This window comes from Phragmites australis, chromosome 4, assembly GCF_958298935.1.
Source record: "Phragmites australis chromosome 4, lpPhrAust1.1, whole genome shotgun sequence".
Lineage (NCBI taxonomy): Eukaryota > Viridiplantae > Streptophyta > Magnoliopsida > Poales > Poaceae > Phragmites > Phragmites australis.
In genome coordinates this window covers 650,439-670,354 of record NC_084924.1, presented here as the reverse complement: position 1 = coordinate 670,354, position 19,916 = coordinate 650,439, and the positions used below count along the sequence as shown (strand labels likewise).

General features: G+C 51.3%; 2 protein-coding genes across 2 annotated transcripts; one reads left to right on the top strand and one right to left on the bottom strand.

The window, feature by feature from the left end:
- Positions 1 to 14,222: 14,222 nt before the first annotated feature.
- On the bottom strand, positions 14,223 to 16,833 carry LOC133914969 (exosome complex exonuclease RRP46 homolog). Its single transcript, XM_062357942.1, has 7 exons — positions 16,453 to 16,833; positions 16,217 to 16,317; positions 15,665 to 15,685; positions 15,238 to 15,310; positions 15,100 to 15,167; positions 14,618 to 14,747; positions 14,223 to 14,506 (listed from the first exon to the last, which is right to left on the bottom strand). Exons 1-7 carry the CDS (start codon positions 16,673 to 16,675, stop codon positions 14,403 to 14,405), a joined length of 720 nt encoding a protein of 239 aa, XP_062213926.1. The 5' UTR covers positions 16,676 to 16,833; the 3' UTR covers positions 14,223 to 14,402.
- Positions 16,791 to 19,916, top strand: LOC133914968 (uncharacterized). Its single transcript, XM_062357941.1, has 6 exons — positions 16,791 to 17,441; positions 17,514 to 17,572; positions 17,937 to 18,006; positions 18,121 to 18,243; positions 18,375 to 18,503; positions 19,251 to 19,916. Exons 1-6 carry the CDS (start codon positions 16,941 to 16,943, stop codon positions 19,692 to 19,694), a joined length of 1,326 nt encoding a protein of 441 aa, XP_062213925.1. The 5' UTR covers positions 16,791 to 16,940; the 3' UTR covers positions 19,695 to 19,916.

Sequence of the window (19,916 nt, the reverse complement as noted above, 5' to 3'; positions counted from 1 at the left end):
TCGATCAGAATCAGGTTAGGTTGCAACACCAACACATGGATCATGGTGGGCTCTCAACAAGTCAACTACCACTCCTCAGTCCTCACGTCCTTACCTCACAAAAATACCGCTACTCCACCAGCTTGTTCTTCCCTACCAAACTAATCAGGTTAGGTTCAAGATTTTATTTCACAATATAATACAAACGAAGCCTTACTTTCCCTCGAGCCCTACGTGTTAGGAGAGGTATTTCGTTCCTATCTCCATCATATTCAAGAAACTAATAATCTTTCTATTCTCTAAACGGCTTATCAAGATTCGCGGGAGGATGAAAGATAATCCATATTTTATTAAGTTATTTTGTACAACTCTGATTTTCTTGATGCGCAAAGCACCTTCATAAGGCTAATAGAAGCCTCATGGAGGATGAGGTGAGAAGAAATTTCTATGAGCAAAGCTCAGCTCGAAGTGGCATGGTGCATATATTGTTATTGTTTCAATATATATATATATATATATATATATATATATATATATATATATATATATATATTGTCGGTGTATTTAGAACCAGGGGTCCCTAAGTCCCGAGGCCAAACCGGCCGCCCACCACATATCACCACCCTGCAAGGTAAAAGCAGAGACTCGGGAGAGGGTGCTCGGGGCTGCACGTGGCAGCCCGCGAGGACTCGGTGCCCCGAAGGTCTCACTCAAGTACTCGGGAGAGGGTGCTCGGGGCTGCGCGTGGCAGCCCCCGAGGACTCGGTGCCCCGAAGGTCCCTCTAAAGTGCTCGGGAGAGGGTGCTCGGGGCTGCACGTGGCAGCCCGCGAGGACTCGGTGCCCCGAAGGTCTCACTCAAGTACTCGGGAGAGGGTGCTCGGGGCTGCGCGTGGCAGCCCCCGAGGACTCGGTGCCCCGAAGGTCCCTCTAAAGTGCTCGGGAGAGGGTGCTCGGGGCTGCACGTGGCAGCCCGCGAGGACTCGGTGCCCCGAAGGTCTCACTCAAGTACTCGGGAGAGGGTGCTCGGGGCTGCGCGTGGCAGCCCCCGAGGACTCGGTGCCCCGAAGGTCCCTCTAAAGTGCTCGGGAGAGGGTGCTCGGGGCTGCACGTGGCAGCCCGCGGGGACTCGGTCCCCAGAAGGTTCGCGCAAGATCGTTCAAAGACTCAAAGGGCCCCGTCGCCAGAGTGTCATCCAGTCAAGGGCCCGATGCCGCATTTAATAGGCGCGCGTGGCCTGGCATTCTGACATCCTGACATTCTCGGCTGCCCACGCCCCAGTGTCAGACCCGGCCATGCCCTGGCTGGGGGGCGTGGGTTCATTAAATGCACGGGTCCCGTCCCGTTTCCACTTGCGCACCTCGGGATAACGTTACCAGAATCGAAGCACTCGGCCTGCCACCCTGCCCTGGCAGGAGAACAAGACAGAGTGGGCGCACCGGGCACCTCTGAGGCTGTCCGGTGGGCCTTTTTTTTGTGGCACCCCGAAGCTTCCGCAGCGGCTAGTGGTCGAATGCGCGCCGCCTTCCTCCACCGCCCCTGTCACTTCACCAAAAATGAGATGATTAGGCCTTTCTCCGTGGCACCTGGGCATTGGCATCCCCTCTTTCCCATTCAGGATATGTCGAGGTCGGCGCATCTATAAAAGGAAAGGAAGGAGGACGCTAGAGAGGACAGAGAGACGAACAACGAAAAAGAGGAGGACAAGAGAAAAACAAGAGGTCAGTCGAAGAACAAGAAATCACCACCCCCGATCACAAGACAATCAAGAAACCAGCTAGCTAGAACATAAGAGCCTCCTGCTCTTTGTAAACAGCTCTCCCTCGAGAACCAGATATACCCTTGAAGGATCTCCTTCAAGGATAGATATAACACTCATACAGGAGTAGGGTGTTACGCCTCCGCGCGGCCCGAACCTGTCCAAAAACCCGGTGTCCCCGCAAGCCATCGCATTTTATTTCCTTTTCCGCTCATTTCCCGTGCAAGCTTTTCTAGGATCATCCCCCCGGCCGAATCTCTAAAAAGGGGTCTCTCGGGATCCCTGCGACAGGAGTTCACTCTCCGACAGCTGGCGCGCCAGGTAGGGGGGAATATCCCTAGATTGTTTGTTTCCCTTTTTTCTCCACAGGAAAAGATGGCCGGTGGGCATCGTCTTCAGCGTTCCGGCTCCACTTCCAGTAACGGGACGCCGCCCCACGGCCAAGAGGTTTTTCCCGCCCAAGGGGATCAGGGCGCTGGGCCCATCAGCGCCGCCGCTGCCGGTGTGCTCTCCGACCCCCAGCAGATGGTCAGGGCCCCGGCCGCTAGGTCCGCCTCTGGATCACGTCGGGCGCCGCCCCGGCGCAGGCTCGCTTTTAGTGAGGCCAGCCCAGGGAGCGCCTTGCTTGCAGCGCAAGCCCTCCTCAGGCACCCTCCCATTCAGGCCACGCCAAACACTCCGGAAGGCCGATGGATGCAAGACATCGCCGCGTTGGTCGGCACCGCTCGCCGCCAGGTGCAGGTCGAGAGTCCTCGCGCCACTTTTCAGCACGGTGCCGCCAGAGTCGGCTCCTCAGCGGGCAACACCCGCACGGGCCGTGGGGTCTCCAGGCGGAGCGTCATCCCCCAGGACGTGTCGGAGGCCCGGGACCTCCGCTTGCGCCTCGACGAGCGCAGGGGCCACGAAGATGCCCGGGTCACTCTCGAGCGTCAGCGGGAGACCCGGCAGGGGGTTGGGGCAGAGGACCAGGCTTCCTCTCTCCCGGCCCACGACCACCGGGGATCCCCGGCTCGCCGTTCCTCTCCACCAAGAACCCCCGCTCGTGCTGCGAGGTACGGCACCGGTTGCCGCGCCTTCACTGCCGAGCTCCGCCGGGTGAGGTGGCCTTCCAAGTTCCGCCCCGAGCTGCCAGAGAAGTACGACGGGTCCATCGACCCCGTCGAGTTCCTCCAGATCTACACGACGGCCGTCCAAGCGGCCGGAGGCAGCGAAAAGGTGATGGTAAATTACTTTCATGTTGCCTTGAGGGGTTCCGCCCGCTCCTGGCTTATGAACTTACCCCCAGGATCTATCAGCTCCTGGGACGACTTGTGCCACCAATTTGTGGCCAACTTTCAGGGTACGTTCGCGCGTCCCGGGCTGGAGTGCGACCTCCACGCCGTCCAACAGCAGGAAGGGGAGACGCTGCGTCGATTCATACAGCGTTTCAGCCAGGTTCGCAACACTATTCCGCGAGTGGCCCCCCATGCTGTTATTGTTGCCTTTCGGCAGGGCGTACGCGATGAGCGGATGCTCGAGAAGCTAGGCACGCACGAGATCGAGACCCCTGCGGAACTTTTCGCACTGGCCGATAAGTGCGCCAAAGCGGCGGAGGCCAGGGCATGGCATGCTCCTCGCCCCACTTCCGATCGACCAAGTTCTTCCCGCTCTGATAGGCGGGAAAAGAAAAAGAGGAGGAAGCGCGAGGCTGCTCCTGTTGAGCCAGCTCAAGCCCCCGCTCGTGGAAGGCAGCAAGAGCCCGATCGCCGACAAGAGCGTCGGCCCGAAGCCGATCGGCGCCCCGTCAGGACTCCTGCTCGGGCTCCTCCTAGGGCCTCGGCGCCCGCGAGGGCCCCAGCGCCGGTTAGGGCATCAGCTCCAGCAAGAGCCCCGGCCCCTGGTCGGCCCCCTATTCCAGCGAGGGTCCCCGCTCCCGCGGGGCCTGAGCCAGGTAAATGGTGTCCCATACACCAGACCAGATGGCACGATCTCACGGAGTGCCGTACGGTCAAGGGACTCGTAGAGCAGCGCCAGAGGGAGCGCGACGAATCCCGCGGGGGAGGCAATACCGAGGTCATCCCCGACAATACCGAGCTCGGCTTCCAGGAGCCCGAGCATACGGTTGCCTTCATCAACGGAGGCGCCTACACACCCTGCTCGCGCCGTGGCATCAAAGTCATGCGGCGCGAAGTGTGCTCGGCAACCCCGAGCGAGGAGGCCGCAAGACCCCTGAGGTGGTCGGATGCTCCGATCACGTTCAGCATGGCCGACCACCCCGTCAGTACTGCAGCTGTGGGGCGACTGCCTCTGGTCGTGTCTCCCACTGTCTGCAATGTTAAAATCGGCAGAGTGCTGGTCGACGGCGGCGCCGGTCTCAACCTCCTCTCCAAAGAGGCCTTTGAGAAGCTGCAAGTGCCTTCCCGACGCCTGAAGCCGTCGCTCCCCTTCTGTGGAGTAACGCCCGGGCACTCCCTGCCCCTCGGGCAGGTTGAGTTGCCTGTCACGTTCGGAAGCCGGGACAACTTTCGTACGGAGAGCGTCCTCTTCGATGTCGCAGAGCTCCCTCTCCCCTACAACGCCATCCTCGGGCGTCCGGCGCTTGCCAAGTTCATGATGGCCGTGCATTATGCATACCTTACGGTTAAGATGCCCGGCCCCGCAGGCTCTATCTCCGTAACCGCTGACTCCGGTGGCGCTGTCACCTGCGCCTGCCCCATCCTGGCAAGGGCATCGGCAGCCTGCCGCCTCGACGCCTCGGCCAGGCGGGCGGCGTCTTCAAGTTCCCGCGCGGCTCCCGCGCGGATGTCATCAAGGAGTTTTTGCTCCCGCACGGTTGCCGCACGGGCCTCCTCTCGGGCGCCGGCCAGCTGCGCCCTCTCCAGTGCCAGGCGGGCGCGCTCGGCTTCGAGCTCCCCCTCCTTGGCATCCACCGCCGCGCCCAACTGCTCGACGGCAGCTCGGACGCCTTCAATGGCGGCCGAGAAGGGATCGGTAGGCCGGCCGGGCACCGCGAGCGCCGAGGGCTCCCGAGCTTCTCCGCCGGATCCCTCCAGGGGGGCCAAGCTCTCCGCCGGGCCCTGCGCCGCCATCCGCCCCGGGCTCTGACTGACCGGGGTAGGCTCCTCCGGAACCAAGGCCTCGGACGGCGGCTGCGCTCCTGCATCAGCCGCCTTGGCCACCGGTCCCGACGAGGCATCCGCCTCCACTGTTCTCCGCCCCGGGCTCTCCGCGCCCGGGGTAGGCTCCGCCGGCGCCGTTTCCGTAGTCGCCGCCACTACCTCTCTCCCCACAGCCGCCCCGTCGATTGACGCCTCCACGTCAATCGGCGCCTCCGCCGTTCCTACACTTGCCTGCGCTGGCGCAGCGGGCAGGTTCGGCTCCGCCCTTGGCGCCTGCTCCTTCTCCGACGCCGCAACGGCTGCGGCCGGCCTACGGGAGACAAGTAAAAGAGTCAAAACTTAGTTCGGGCCGAAAATACCCATGGGAAAGCAAGAGAAATAACTCACCGATATCGCCACTTGGCCGCTGGGAGCCGGACGTCCGGGTCCGGTGACGTCGGTCCGGACCCCTCCCGCCGCCTCTTTCGCTGGGGGCTCGGCTGGGCCACAGCACGGGCCTCGGGTGCCGCCGCCCGAGTCTCGGACTCCGCCGTGCAGGTCGCCGGCGTGGTCGCAGGCGTCGGCGCGGGCCCCATCCGCACCAGGCGCGGCTCCAGTACCGGGAACGCCGCCGCTGCCGTCGGCGACGGCGGAGACTCCGGCGGCAGGATCAAATTCCGGGGTCTTTTTCCCCGGTCTCCCGGCGTCGACTCCGCGGCAGCTTCGGGGGCAGCCTCTTCTCCGGCGCGGCGGCTGCTGGTTGCGGCAGCCCCGTCGCCGGCCTGCGCCGCACTGCCAACGCCCTCCTCGCCCAGGAGATCTTCCAGCCCGGGGAGTTCGGAGGCCTCGGGACTCCGGCTTCTTGGCCGGTCCACGGGCCCTTGGGCGTCGAACTCCGGCAGCCGCTTCAGGATAGCCACCCGGTCGGGATTGGCGCAGAGCGCCATCTCCGGCCACGGAAGCTCCGCCCGGCTCATGTCCTCCGACCCGGTGATCACTCGGATCATCCCTCGCAGCTCCGCCTGCCCCAGATCCCAGCTCGCGCCGATCTGGGTCCTGGTGATGTCCTCCGGCCCGGTGTAGAACCAGCTTGGCCGGGCCCGCTCCCGCAAGGGCGCCAGTCGACGTCGCAGGAAGTCCGCGACCACCATAACGGAGGTTAGCCCGGACTCGCGCAGCTCCAGGATGCGCTCCAGCACCGGCTTTAGCCTCGCATCTTCTGGCGGCGGCGCCTCCCACGTCGATCGCCGAGGTTCCGCCGCCTTCTCTGGCAGTTCGAGCCGCTCGTGGGGGTCGGTGTCGACGAAGAACCAGTCCCGTCGCCACTCCTCCCACTTGCTGCGCACCACCTGGGGGATATATTGGTCCCCCAGGCCTTCCCGAAGCCGAAGGTTGCAGCACCCCGCAACATCCGCCGTGGAGTGCCCCCTCTTCTTCCCCACCGGTCGAAGGACGAAGAAATGGCGAAGCAGCGTCGCCGACGGCACCACCCCCACGAACATTTCGCAGAGATGGGCGAAGACCGCCAGCGCCACGACGGAGTTGGGGCTCAGGTGCGCCATCTGGATGCCGTAAGTCTCCAGCACTTGCATGAAGAATGCGGAGAACGGCGGCACCAGCCCCGCCGCCACGAAGGAGGTGAAGAGGACCGTTCGTCCGGGAACGGTCGTCGCCGGCGTCAGAGTTGCCGGCTTCACCACCACAGCGCCTTCCTGACCCTCCGGCACCAGCAGCTTCCTAATTTTGTCCGCCGCCTCCTCATTCCTCAGGCGAGACTCCGGCAAAACGCTGATCGGAGCCCGATCCCGGCGTCCCCCTCCAACCTTCGACATCTCGTCGGAGAAGAGGGTGGTTTTCGGTGGAAGGAGAGAGAAAAGTAGAAGCACGAAAGAAGCAGAAGCGCGAGTGCGAGGGAGCGTGAAAAAAGGGAACGGACCGATCCTTCCCCCCTTTTATATCTCAAAATTCAAAAACTGCCGCCCCGACGGTTCGCTCGGCGAAGTGTCGCCTCGATCGACGCAACTGACAGGCGAATCTCCCGCCGATCGCGCGATGTCAGCATTTTGCCAGGCGTATTTTCCTCAATCTGCGCGGCAACCGCACGGGCCGCCCGTATGATTATCACACCCCTCGGAAGTTGTATGGACACGCGTCCACTCATTTGCCCGTTGGGGTCTGCTTGATGTCTAGAAACTGCAGGGGCCACCTCTGGAAAGCTTGCCGCGTGGCATTCGGCCCGCCTTGACCTCGGTCGCGACGAAGGGCCCATTCGCAGTCTCTGTCCCATCGGCTGCCAAACGGGCCCGGGGGCTACTGTCGGTGTATTTAGAACCAGGGGTCCCTAAGTCCCGAGGCCAAACCGGCCGCCCACCACATATCACCACCCTGCAAGGTAAAAGCAGAGACTCGGGAGAGGGTGCTCGGGGCTGCACGTGGCAGCCCGCGAGGACTCGGTGCCCCGAAGGTCTCACTCAAGTACTCGGGAGAGGGTGCTCGGGGCTGCGCGTGGCAGCCCCCGAGGACTCGGTGCCCCGAAGGTCCCTCTAAAGTGCTCGGGAGAGGGTGCTCGGGGCTGCACGTGGCAGCCCGCGAGGACTCGGTGCCCCGAAGGTCTCACTCAAGTACTCGGGAGAGGGTGCTCGGGGCTGCGCGTGGCAGCCCCCGAGGACTCGGTGCCCCGAAGGTCCCTCTAAAGTGCTCGGGAGAGGGTGCTCGGGGCTGCACGTGGCAGCCCGCGAGGACTCGGTGCCCCGAAGGTCTCACTCAAGTACTCGGGAGAGGGTGCTCGGGGCTGCGCGTGGCAGCCCCCGAGGACTCGGTGCCCCGAAGGTCCCTCTAAAGTGCTCGGGAGAGGGTGCTCGGGGCTGCACGTGGCAGCCCGCGGGGACTCGGTCCCCAGAAGGTTCGCGCAAGATCGTTCAAAGACTCAAAGGGCCCCGTCGCCAGAGTGTCATCCAGTCAAGGGCCCGATGCCGCATTTAATAGGCGCGCGTGGCCTGGCATTCTGACATCCTGACATTCTCGGCTGCCCACGCCCCAGTGTCAGACCCGGCCATGCCCTGGCTGGGGGGCGTGGGTTCATTAAATGCACGGGTCCCGTCCCGTTTCCACTTGCGCACCTCGGGATAACGTTACCAGAATCGAAGCACTCGGCCTGCCACCCTGCCCTGGCAGGAGAACAAGACAGAGTGGGCGCACCGGGCACCTCTGAGGCTGTCCGGTGGGCCTTTTTTTTGTGGCACCCCGAAGCTTCCGCAGCGGCTAGTGGTCGAATGCGCGCCGCCTTCCTCCACCGCCCCTGTCACTTCACCAAAAATGAGATGATTAGGCCTTTCTCCGTGGCACCTGGGCATTGGCATCCCCTCTTTCCCATTCAGGATATGTCGAGGTCGGCGCATCTATAAAAGGAAAGGAAGGAGGACGCTAGAGAGGACAGAGAGACGAACAACGAAAAAGAGGAGGACAAGAGAAAAACAAGAGGTCAGTCGAAGAACAAGAAATCACCACCCCCGATCACAAGACAATCAAGAAACCAGCTAGCTAGAACATAAGAGCCTCCTGCTCTTTGTAAACAGCTCTCCCTCGAGAACCAGATATACCCTTGAAGGATCTCCTTCAAGGATAGATATAACACTCATACAGGAGTAGGGTGTTACGCCTCCGCGCGGCCCGAACCTGTCCAAAAACCCGGTGTCCCCGCAAGCCATCGCATTTTATTTCCTTTTCCGCTCATTTCCCGTGCAAGCTTTTCTAGGATCATCCCCCCGGCCGAATCTCTAAAAAGGGGTCTCTCGGGATCCCTGCGACAGGAGTTCACTCTCCGACAATATTACTTAAAAAGCACGTAGTGCGTCCTGATTTTCGCTCTTGCGTCCCGTTCTCGGATTTTACGTGCTGACCTTTCGCCTCTGCAAACTAATCCCCATGTTCCGCTCCTCCCTCCTCATCCGCGATTCACACACCCTAGAACGGCGGCGCACCAGCACCCTCCCTCCGCGTCTCTCCTGGCGATCTTCGTGTGGTTGCTTCTCGCCTGGGGCCGTCCTCCTCCTTCGTGCCGGATTTAGGGTTGGGGTGGACGTTCGAGTACGCGGTCAATAAGCCACCCACCTCTATCCGTCCATTCCGCAAGGTGATTACATGGCCTACTCGATTCCACTGTCCTTGCATATCCCCTATCGTTTTCTGATTTGGGCATTCTGCTCAGAGGTTGTTGTTTAGGGGTGTCCGCTCGCTGCTGATTTGTGCTGGCGATCGCTAAGTTTTGTTGCTACCATCCCATCGCTGGCAGTCCATCTTGTAGGGTGCTTCCACGGCTTGTACATCCTCCCAATATGTGGCTTCCATCCATGGTGCCCCGTAGCCCTAGCACTGTTGAGTGCTTCATCCACCCAATTTGCAATCATCGTCCATGTTATCCTACTGCACTAAGACATCATCATCAACGAGGGGATCCATCAATTAGAGGTAAAGTGCACCCCTATTCTGTTTTCTTATATGTTTTTGCAATAATCAAGTTGAGTAGTAGTACGATTTTCTTATAATATACAGAGGTATCAGGCATTTGTATTCATTTACTTGCATTGTTTCATTCATAAACATGTTTAGGTAAGGGGACAACTTGTGAATAGATGAATAAAGTATGGTTGCCATCACATTGTATGTCAGTTCTTTTTATAGATGCTCTGCAAATACCAATGTACATCTTGTAGCAATTCTGTCAATGACTGTGATAATTAATTGGAAAAAAAATTCATGTTATGTAGGTTATTCACTTCTTGATATTTGTAGAATATGATATGCCTACTAATATGCTAGCTACATTCTGGACCAATTTTGTTTGCTAGGTATTTCAAAAGTTTATTTGAATCATCATGCATTCTTTTCCTACCTTTTCTGCATGTAATCTTTCTACCTATAGAGTCGTTATCCTCCTTACGATATTTTTAGATGGGTGATCATGGTTTCAGGAGGGTTGTCATGCTTGGTAAATCACTCAACACCGAAATAATCTTGGGGCTTGCTAAGACATCAACACCTAACGCACGTTGTAAACGTACACAATCCATAGCCTCTTTCTCAACACTAGGTTAGTAAAGTGTTGAGTATCTAAAGAGTTTGTCCCTTGTATTTAGTTGTTATCATTGCCTCATACAATTGATTCTAATAAATATCTTCACTTTGTTTGTAAAGAACCCACCGTTGGCTCCCCTGCTCAATCCGATGACCTGACCCAGGACCCCTACACATAGATATTCATCCTCTCCTTTTTCCCCTTTGTTAGTGAAAAAAATGGCACATCTATGTATGGATGGATCGATGGAATGTTGTTATTGTTGTATCAAAAATTAGTTGCTGGTGGTGCTTCAACCATGTGAATTATCGATATGTGGTTTGGAAGATGGATTTACTGGTTGCAATTTTTTTCCAATGACAGATGTCAAAGTGCTGCATTTCTTCTTTTGCTAGGTGATAGAAAACTACATGGATGGATCAGTGTATCGAAAATTAGTTGCTAGTGGTGCTTGAACCATGAATGAATTATTGATTTGTGGTTTGGATGATGGATCTGCTGGTTGCAGATTTTTTTTTCCAATGACAGATGTCAAAGTGCTGCATTTCTTCTTTTGCTAGGTGATAGAAAACTACATGGATGGATCAGTGTATGTGAATTCAATTTAGTTGCTGTAGTTTATGATGGGAATTCTGACCGTAATAGGTTCTTGACTTTGTTGAAATCAGAGTTCTGCCCTTTAATCAAGTTGTTGCTTGAGTTATGTATGAGGCTCACAGCGTTTATATTCTTTCCTTTGGATTAGATAAGTTCAATAAAAAAGGAATATGGGTAAATGACTTATTATAGGGTGGTGATGTAATTACTAAAATCATATGATGAATATAGATATAGATAGAGGAAACAATGCACCATGTGTCCATATCACCGATACAATTACTAATATCATATGATGAATATGTATATAGACAAAGGAAAAAATGCACCATGTGTCCATGTCATTGATGTCTAGTTTTGCTTTCCTTTTTCTATACTGTGTCACATGTTGGAAATTGATCTACTTTCCTTTCTAATTGTATTTATGGTATATGATCTTTAATTCTTAAACATAATTTTTTTAATGTGAACTGGAGATTGACATTTGGTCATTCCTGTTGTTGTTTATGTTACCTGAGAATTTACTTGGTCACTCAGAAGTAAGAACATTATAAGATGTATGTTTTTTTTTAATCATTTGACACATTCTATACCTGTTGGGCATAATATTAAGACAATCCTACTGTACTGTAAAAGTCTAAGATCTTAGCTAGAAAATTACCTTTTTTTCTTCCTAAAGTTAGTATTTGATCAATTCCTTGACCAAATGTTGTTCATCTTCCCTATAGATGGTCTCTTTGGATGGAACTGGTGGATCCACACCATTCAGAGACCTAACTAATAGCATCAACACAATCAGTGTTGGTGGACACACGACATCTAATGTGCAGCAACCTCAACTCTCTGATACCAAAAAAACATAAAAGACAAAGAGATAGGGATCGATATGCATAAATGCCGGTTGAACAGAAAGAAGAATTATTAAAAAGCATCGTGAAATGCTATTGATGTAGATCATGCTCGGGCAACATGCTAGGAAGAGGATTTTCCTACCTCATATCCCTTTTTGTCCCTCTGATGATGAGATATTCCCTTTTCGGTTCAAGTGAAAGCAGTTTTTTGTTAGGCTTAGCTTCGTCATGACAATCAACAAGGCACAGGGACAGACCATCCCAAACATAGGAGTGTATCTTCCCCAGCCAGTATTCTCTCATGGCTAGTTATATGTCGCGCTGTCTAGAGTCACTGTCAGAAGGAACATCAAGATCCTCGCTGCCCTGGATGAAGGTAAGAAAAACGAGAAGTGCTCAAAGCAGAGTGAGACGTGCACTATATACATCGTCTACAAAGATGTCCTCACACCATAGATGAGGTATTTTATTGCTTATTTATTGATTTGTGGTTGTTGGCTATACTTCGCTTATCTTTGATGTCATAGCCATGCATTTTTTTCATTTGCGCAGGCTTAATGATAAGGGGAAAGAGAGTGGTGTTTTCTCTACTCATAGAATTGGGAACATTTTTTGTCTTCCACAAATAGATTCAAATGTCTAGAATGAATTATGGCTATGCATGTGTAATTATTTTGTATTTTATATAATGTTAGAGTTCCTAAGTAATGTAGTGGGATATAATCTTCAGTTTTGATGTGCTTTTGATACAAACTTCAATTTTCATATGATGCGAAGAGGAAGCGCCCGCACTATCATGGATATTTGTATTCTCCTGAACTATTCCTAATATCCGAATAACCCTCCAAACTTTAAAACCGTTTATTTAAACCCCCAAACTTTAAATACCAGATCCCATAATCCATGGAGTGATTTTCCTTGGTGGTTTCATTTACATGGCGGCAGTTTCGCTGATTGGCAGCTTATGATGTCATTTTTGCTGATATGGCAATGCACATGTGGCAAGCAGACCCACATGTTATATTTTTCTCGCTCACTCATCTCCTATCAGCCTCTCTCCCCCTCTGGTTGACCTCTCTCTCTGCCTTTCTCTCCCTCCCACTCGCCTCTCTCCCTCCCATCGTCCTCTCTCTCTCATAGGCCGGATGACTTAGGCCATATACGACGAGCTCCGCCAATGCCTAAGCTAACTCGGTTCCAAAACGAGAGAGAGAGAGAGAGAGAGAGAGAGAGAGAGAGAGAGAGAGAGAGAGAGGACGTGGTAGCCACGTGGCAAAAACAGGTGACATGGCAACCACGTCATCAAAATCGATATTGCAAACCACTCCAATGGGTTATGTGATCTGGTATTTAAAAACCAAGAGGTTAAATAAATGGTTTGAAAGTTCAGGAGTTATCCGGACACTGGGAATAGTTCAGATGAGTAATTTGAACTTTTTCCTTAATGATATGCAGCTTGGATCTACAGACGATCAGACATGATCAAGCTCTTTGACGGTTAAAACCACCCTTTTCATATTTAGCTACAAAATCAAGCACCTTTATGTGACCTAACATAACTTTTGAATTAACTCAACAATTTTTCAGACGGAGGAAATGAAAGCAAAAGAAGTTATCAAAACTCTGAATCACATGCTCCATCTTTTTTTAGCGGTTTTTATAGAGATCTTTCTCATTAACACAACCTTCATTTTGATTATTGTATTTAGCACCTCTAATAAAGATGATTATCCACTGTTAGTTAGTAATGTTGATTGGCTTGGATTACTTAGTGTTGTGCCCCTAGGAGGACAGCGTGCTTGGATTGCAGAGGAGCTATTATCGCCCAACTCCCTAACCTAATGTGGCCGGACCACAGGGACCCTTAGCATGGGGGTATGTCCTAATCCTTTTGCCACCATAATGTTGGCTAATCATACGTAGCAGGAGCAAGGGAACTCTCCTGGTTCTGGAAGTCACATGACTCTGAATGCTATTATGAATGTGAGACCAACACTACAACAGGGGGCATAGCATAATTCTTCTTGGAGGAGGAGGGGGGCATAGCATCGAAAGATGATAATGCGAAAGGTCACCGCATCTGGGCTGGCGGGCTGAATGGATGAGCGAAAGATGCCATGGAGTGGAGAATATCCTGAGTCTAAAGTTATACAACTAATGCACTTTAAGGTGTTGTCGAGGAATGGGGGACCTTCTTGAGCACAAGATAGCCAATTGAGAGATAGAGTTAGCCTATTCGTTATGGGGAATCAATGTTCCAGACTGAATAGTTATATCCTTTTCTTTCTCTGACGCATATTAGCCTAGCAGCGCTCAAAAGACCCACGTTGGTTTGTTTGGCTTCCTCTCTTAGGCCACTTTCCTTATTTTACTCCCGCAACACCCCCACTCTAAGCTACACCTACTGAGCAAAAGATAAGATACGAGAGACGAGTCCTATGGTATGGGTTTTCGACTCTTGTCTAATTCCACAACGGAAAATCCATGTTGCGTAAAGTGAAGATTGGAGGGAATAGAGCGAAATCCCTGTCTTGGGTATTCCAAAGGTGTAACCTATGGAAAGAAAAAGAGGCCCGATACTTCAATTGAAGTGGCTTGTTGGTTCACCAAACCCCGACCCAATGTCACATGTTCTCCACGTCTAAAAGGGTTTGATGCCCAACTACGAACTCCTCCTGGAATTGCATTATCGAAGCCGAGCCAGGAATAATACATTAAGAGAGGCCCTCTTTAATACGTTAAGGGAATATGCTAACAAAGGCCACAAAGGCTTGGTCATAGGAACTTAAACCACCTTATCTACGGATATAAGGTCGCCCCATCGAAAGAATTAACACACCAAAAGGGCCACCAACTTTCCCCCAAAAACGGGAGATCCACTGCTTACTGCTCACAGAAACATCTGACCTTATCATCAAGTCGTCCGCCCAATTTTCTGATCTCATTCGTTTTCAGATCGCATAAAAAGATCAAAAAAGAAATGTGAGAATGTAGTTACAGTGCCCGGCACATTGTTACATGAGCAGCCACCAAAACTGTACTGCTGGATTGCTACGAATGATGGTACTCAAACATCTTCTGATGCCTCCTGCTGGAAAGTCGTCCTCATAAAATCTGAGATTCGTGAGGATGCAGCAAGACCTCTCTCTAAGCAGTTGAAATAATCGTCCTCTGATTACAAAAACAAAGGGATAAAAATAATAGTCAGGATGACAAATCATGCATCTCCGATAACAATGTTAAAAAAAACACAGATACGAGGCACAAGATAGTAAACCATACCAGACATCACTCCATGGGTGAAACAGGTTATCAATCCTCGCTCAAAATGCTCATCTTTCTGTTTTGATTCATTCGAATTGACAGACTTGCGCGAATTGGGAAATACCAAATGGGTAAATGATTTCAATTGCTGCATGTTGTGAACAAACACAGATTATTAGTTCCACCTGGGACTAAAAATATATTTTCCGGAAAAGCTTGCTTTGATCTAGAGTTGAGGGATTAAAAATGTATGTTCCGAGAGCTTAGAAAAGGATCAAACCCCATTGTTGGGGGAACCGAAATTGTACTCCCTAGAACTAGGCAAATCCTTTTAAGTCGCCCAAGAACTCAAAATGAGAACAGCATATAATTGGTGTTCAGAAGTATTTGCATAGCGCAAGGATTAAGCAGCAGTGCAAAAATGCTTTCTGGACAGGAAATGGAACCACCAGATATTTTGCTTCTCCTACAGTACAGTTCAGAAAAAGAACAATTTCTACCTGCTCTTCTGCCTTGCTTGTGTCTAAAATCACCGCACCGTTCTCCATAACCCCACAGCCGATTGAAACTGCACCAAGTACAAGCTTGTGAGCTACAGAGCCTGGAAGGGTAAAATACAAAAAAACTACTCGACTTACCAGCAAGATGTTTCAAAGGGATGCCAGCAAATGCAAGGGCAGCACAGGAAGCATTAACTGCACATGGCAGAAGCTAAGAAATGTCAAGGAAGCGGACTATCGTTCACAGAATCAGGAAGAGTGAATATTTAGCCTCTGTCGATTTTAGAATGCACATGATCACCAATCAACATTTCAAGGCAGGATATAGACAAAGAAGCATCTTCCTCTAACTCTGCACAACTAGTTGACATCAGCAATAAGCTCATGAATTATTCATAAACAAATAGAAATGTCAATTAAAACATCAGTTTAAATACCAAAGGCAGTTTAACTAACAATAGCATTAACTCAACATCTGAAGCCTCTAATGTGGGTGCAGGCTAACAAATGCAATATACGTAAAGTTGACACAATATATTACTGCTATATCAAGGTGAAAGGATACAGAACCGTCATCGCTCACGACCTGCAAAAACACATGGATAACCAGGGATAAGTAAAGCAATAAATTTAGTGGCTTGATGCATAAAGAAAGGCTAAACCAACATAAGGTAGCCTGCTGTGATGCACTACAAAAAGGCTGTCAGGAAATCTTCAAACATTAATCAAACTTGTAACAAAAATGGTTGCAGGCATGTTTATTTCAAAATATCATCACAATCTCAATAAGCTGTGATTCTGTTGAAAACTCCATGCAACTGAAAATCTAATAAGAATCTGTATGTTTTCCCAGTGCTATTAGTTTATCACTTGTCCTCACCATTTTACCAAGCACATAAGTCTGCAGTTCACTCTAATGCACATATGAGCACACAAAACAGTGACGGTGGGGGTGCATTCAGACAGCCACTTTGTACATGCCATTTCCAGCCTGATTAATTGAGTTAGGTATACAAAACTTTTCCTTGATACAAATTTTCATCAGCACCCCAGAAGTTGGAGACAATAGAACACACGGATCGCATGTAAGAATAGCACAGAAGCATGGCAATGTTACCTGAAGCACGACCGAGGTGGTGGTGTTTGGATGAACCGTGAGCAAGCAGATGCTCTGCAACGTCCTTTTGAGCGTCATCTCGTATTCCTTCTCTTGCCTCCCTGCAAACAACTCGCCATTTCAGTGACAAACATACTAAGGGACAAGCGACAATGCAAGCAATAAGCACCCTCTTGATCGGCAAAAGCAAGCCAGCAACAAACACCAACTGGAAATCAGAGAGGAGGGGCAGGTACCTATCTGGCCGGTCTTGGGCTTCCAGACGACCTCGATGGAGGCCTTCTCGGGGTTCTCCCCCTTCCTGGTCCCCGGCTTGGGCCCGTACACGGCGGCCAGCACGACGGTGTCGCCCTGTGCCCAGCGGGCGGAGCCATGGGCGCGGTGGAGCGGGTTGCGAGTGCAGGAGAAGGGCCGGAGCTGGTTCGGGTTCCGCCCATCCGCACGGCTAGTCCCCTCCATCCTCTCCTCTCCCGCGCTCCGGTCGGCAAATGGCGGCGGCGGATGCCGAGAAGGCGTGCAAGGAGAAGAAGCCCTCAAGAACCCTAACCCCTGTCGCTCCACGAGGGGTAGTCACCGTGGCCCATGTCCAGACTAATCCTAACCGTCCGTGCTCCAACGGATGGCTGCGCCGTCCCCAACCCCACGTCTATTCTGACGAGGCAAGGGGACAAAATTTTGCCCTTCACAAAGCCAGCGCCCTGACCCGCCGCCGCTGCCGAGGCAGATGGCGAAGAAGCACAAGGACCCAGCCCCAGCGGCTGCTGCCGCAAGCGACGCCATCCGCTCCCTCTTCTCTGCCGACAACCCGTTCCGCCGGAAGCCCTCTACCGAGGAGCCCCCTGCCCCCGCGCCTCATCCGCCAGCCCCCTGCCCCGACGCCGGCGCGGCCGAGCCATCCTCGAAGAAGAAGCGCGAGGAGGAGGGGCCGCGGCGCAAGCGGAAGCGGGACGAGGTCGAGGCTGTCCACGAGCGGCGGAGGCACCGCGCCGCCGGTGAGCAGCCGCCGGCCGTTGGGGAGAAGAGGAAGGCGCCCGACGATGCAGCCGCCGCGGCAGCAGGGGCAGGGGAGGAGGAGGACGATGCGTTCGACGACGAGAGCAAGCTCCTCAGGACGCTCTTCGTGGGGAACCTGCCGCTGCGGACCAAACGCAAGGCGCTCACCAAGGAGTTCGCGGCCTTCGGCGAGGTCGAGTCCGTCAGGATCCGTTCCGTGCCACTGGCCGACGTGAGTGCCTTCCTTCTTCGTTTTTTGATTCGAGTTGTAAAGGTTTCACCTTTGTTTCAATGCTAACTGCAGTCCAAGCTTTCGAGGAAAGATGCCGTCATAAAAGGGAAGGTCAATGAATCGGCCGACAAGTGAGTGCTTGCTTACCTACGAATCATAAGTATTTTGTTTGTTTTGCCAATTGCTTAGGTAGAGGTGCAGGAATTTACTCCATGCTAATGTTTGGAATGGGCTTCCTAACTTCCAATTTAGCTTAGCCATGTTTCACCATTGCATCTGTTGTGTCATGGCCACTGTCTTTCATATTCGTCGTGTTCTTAATCTAGTTAGTTCTGCAATACGCTATTGTTGAGTATTTGCCCGAGTTTATAATCCAATATATGCAGCAAACAGTCATTAAAAGAACATGAAATTTAATATCCTTTCGTCAAGCTTATCTAAATGTCAGTATTATTTGTTGCTGCCCCAATTCATATTTGCTTATATCCTTTGCAGTGTACATGCCTACATTGTCTTCAAAGATGAGCAGTCTGCACGCACTGCTTTGTCTCATAATATGGCACTGGTACGTTGGCTGTTGCATAGCTGAAAACATGATTAGTTTGTACCTGGAAATTTTTAAAATTTATGTATTTTGATGGATAAGACAATTTTCTTTCTGAATCTTTTAACCTTTCAGTTCGGTGGGAATCACATCCGGGTTGATATGGCATGTCCCCCTCGCAAAAAACTTAGAGGAGAAGGGCCTCTTTATGACAGAAAGCGGACAGTATTTGTTGGTAACCTTCCATTTGATGTAAAGGTGTCACCTTGCATTCAATCTTGTACTGTGCCCTGCAGTTTCTAATAAATGGAAGAATACAAAGCACCATCTTATTCACGTTCTTCTGTAACCGAGATGAAGATTAACTTTGTTTCTTTCTGCCATATTAGGATGAAGAGCTCTACCAGCTATTCTGTGGTTCCAGTGGATCAGAAGGCAATGTTGAAGCCATACGTGTCATTAGAGATCCAAACTCAAGCCTAGGGAAGGGTATCGCCTATGTTTTGTTCAAAACAAGGGTATAATTCTTATCTTTCCTCTTGTGTTTGGCGAAATGTGTCCCATTCGATCATCCAGCTAGTCCATAGTGTAAAAGAATTAGATAGCTGGATTTGTTATACCCTGTCTAATTTTGCAAATCATTTATAGAAGGTGAGTATCATCAACAAATCCCCCCACCCCCACTCTTATGATCCCATCTTAAAATTAATGCTAGTGCTTGAGAAGAAAAGCATTACAGGACGGCTTTCTTGCTGAACTATATTTATATAACCACAAAAATATCAATTATAGCAGGGAGCTTATTTAAGCCAGTTGATGACTTCATTTCCGGCTTTTATACAAACTATGTTTTCTTGTATCATCCATGCTGCAGCTTGCAGTATTGGGTGCTTCTTCACTTATCAGTTCAGGGACAATTCACGTATCAAACTTCTCTTACTGTAACTACTTAAAAGTTGACTTGATTTTTGTTACCATGGTAAATTTGTAAGTTATTGTCCAAAAAAAGGTTGTGCTGATATATTTATTGAATTATCAGCTAGCTACCTGCAATATTTATTTATCACTTACTGTTTATTTTTTACCTACTATTACCGCATGCATTAAATTCCATAACCGTTTCTACTTTTTAAGGTGCCTAGCATTTTAGGATGACTTTTGAAATCATTCCGTGAGATGTTTTGAAAAAAAAAAAAACTTTTGATGAATTCTCCAAATATTGCTCTCTTGTAAGAGTCTTGAGTGCTCTAATATATTTTATGTAGGAAGCTGCAAACTCAGTTGCCAGAAAACGGGATATCAAAATTAGAGATCGCATTTTGAGGCTCTCCCATGCAAAGTCAGTTGATGCAACTCCAAAGAAGACAATGGATGCTGCGAAAATGAAGCGTGGGCCAAAACTTAAGGAAGTTTCGACACCAGGCAGGAAATCTCATGAAGGCAGTGACAAAGCCAAACGAAAGGCTTCAGCTTTGTCTTACCAAGGCCTGAGATCAAGCAAATCTGGTGTTGTGAAGAAGGCAAAAGTGAACCAGCGTCCCAGCAACGATGAGAAGCAGAGTAATAAAACTAATGAAACTGGATCTAGTGCTTGCAAAGGTAAGCGACCTGCTGTGGCTGCAAGGAAGGAAAAGCAACTAGCCAAGAAACGCAAATTGGATGCTTCAACTCCTGAAAATACGCACAGGAGCAAAAAGCCAAGGAAGTAGCTACAGAGTACAAGATGGTTGTTTGTCCTCTCACATTGCAAGGGAAACTCACACCATAAAATTTTGGACATGTTGGGCTCCTGATCATGTTACCCGTCAAATGTAATGTCTCCCTTGAAGTGAGTGTAGGGCAATACAAGATCGATGTTGCAAATGTAAGCCTGATTTGAGTTAATGTAGCAATTTGGTACTCACCGTAAAGTTGGTACTCTTTCGCGGATA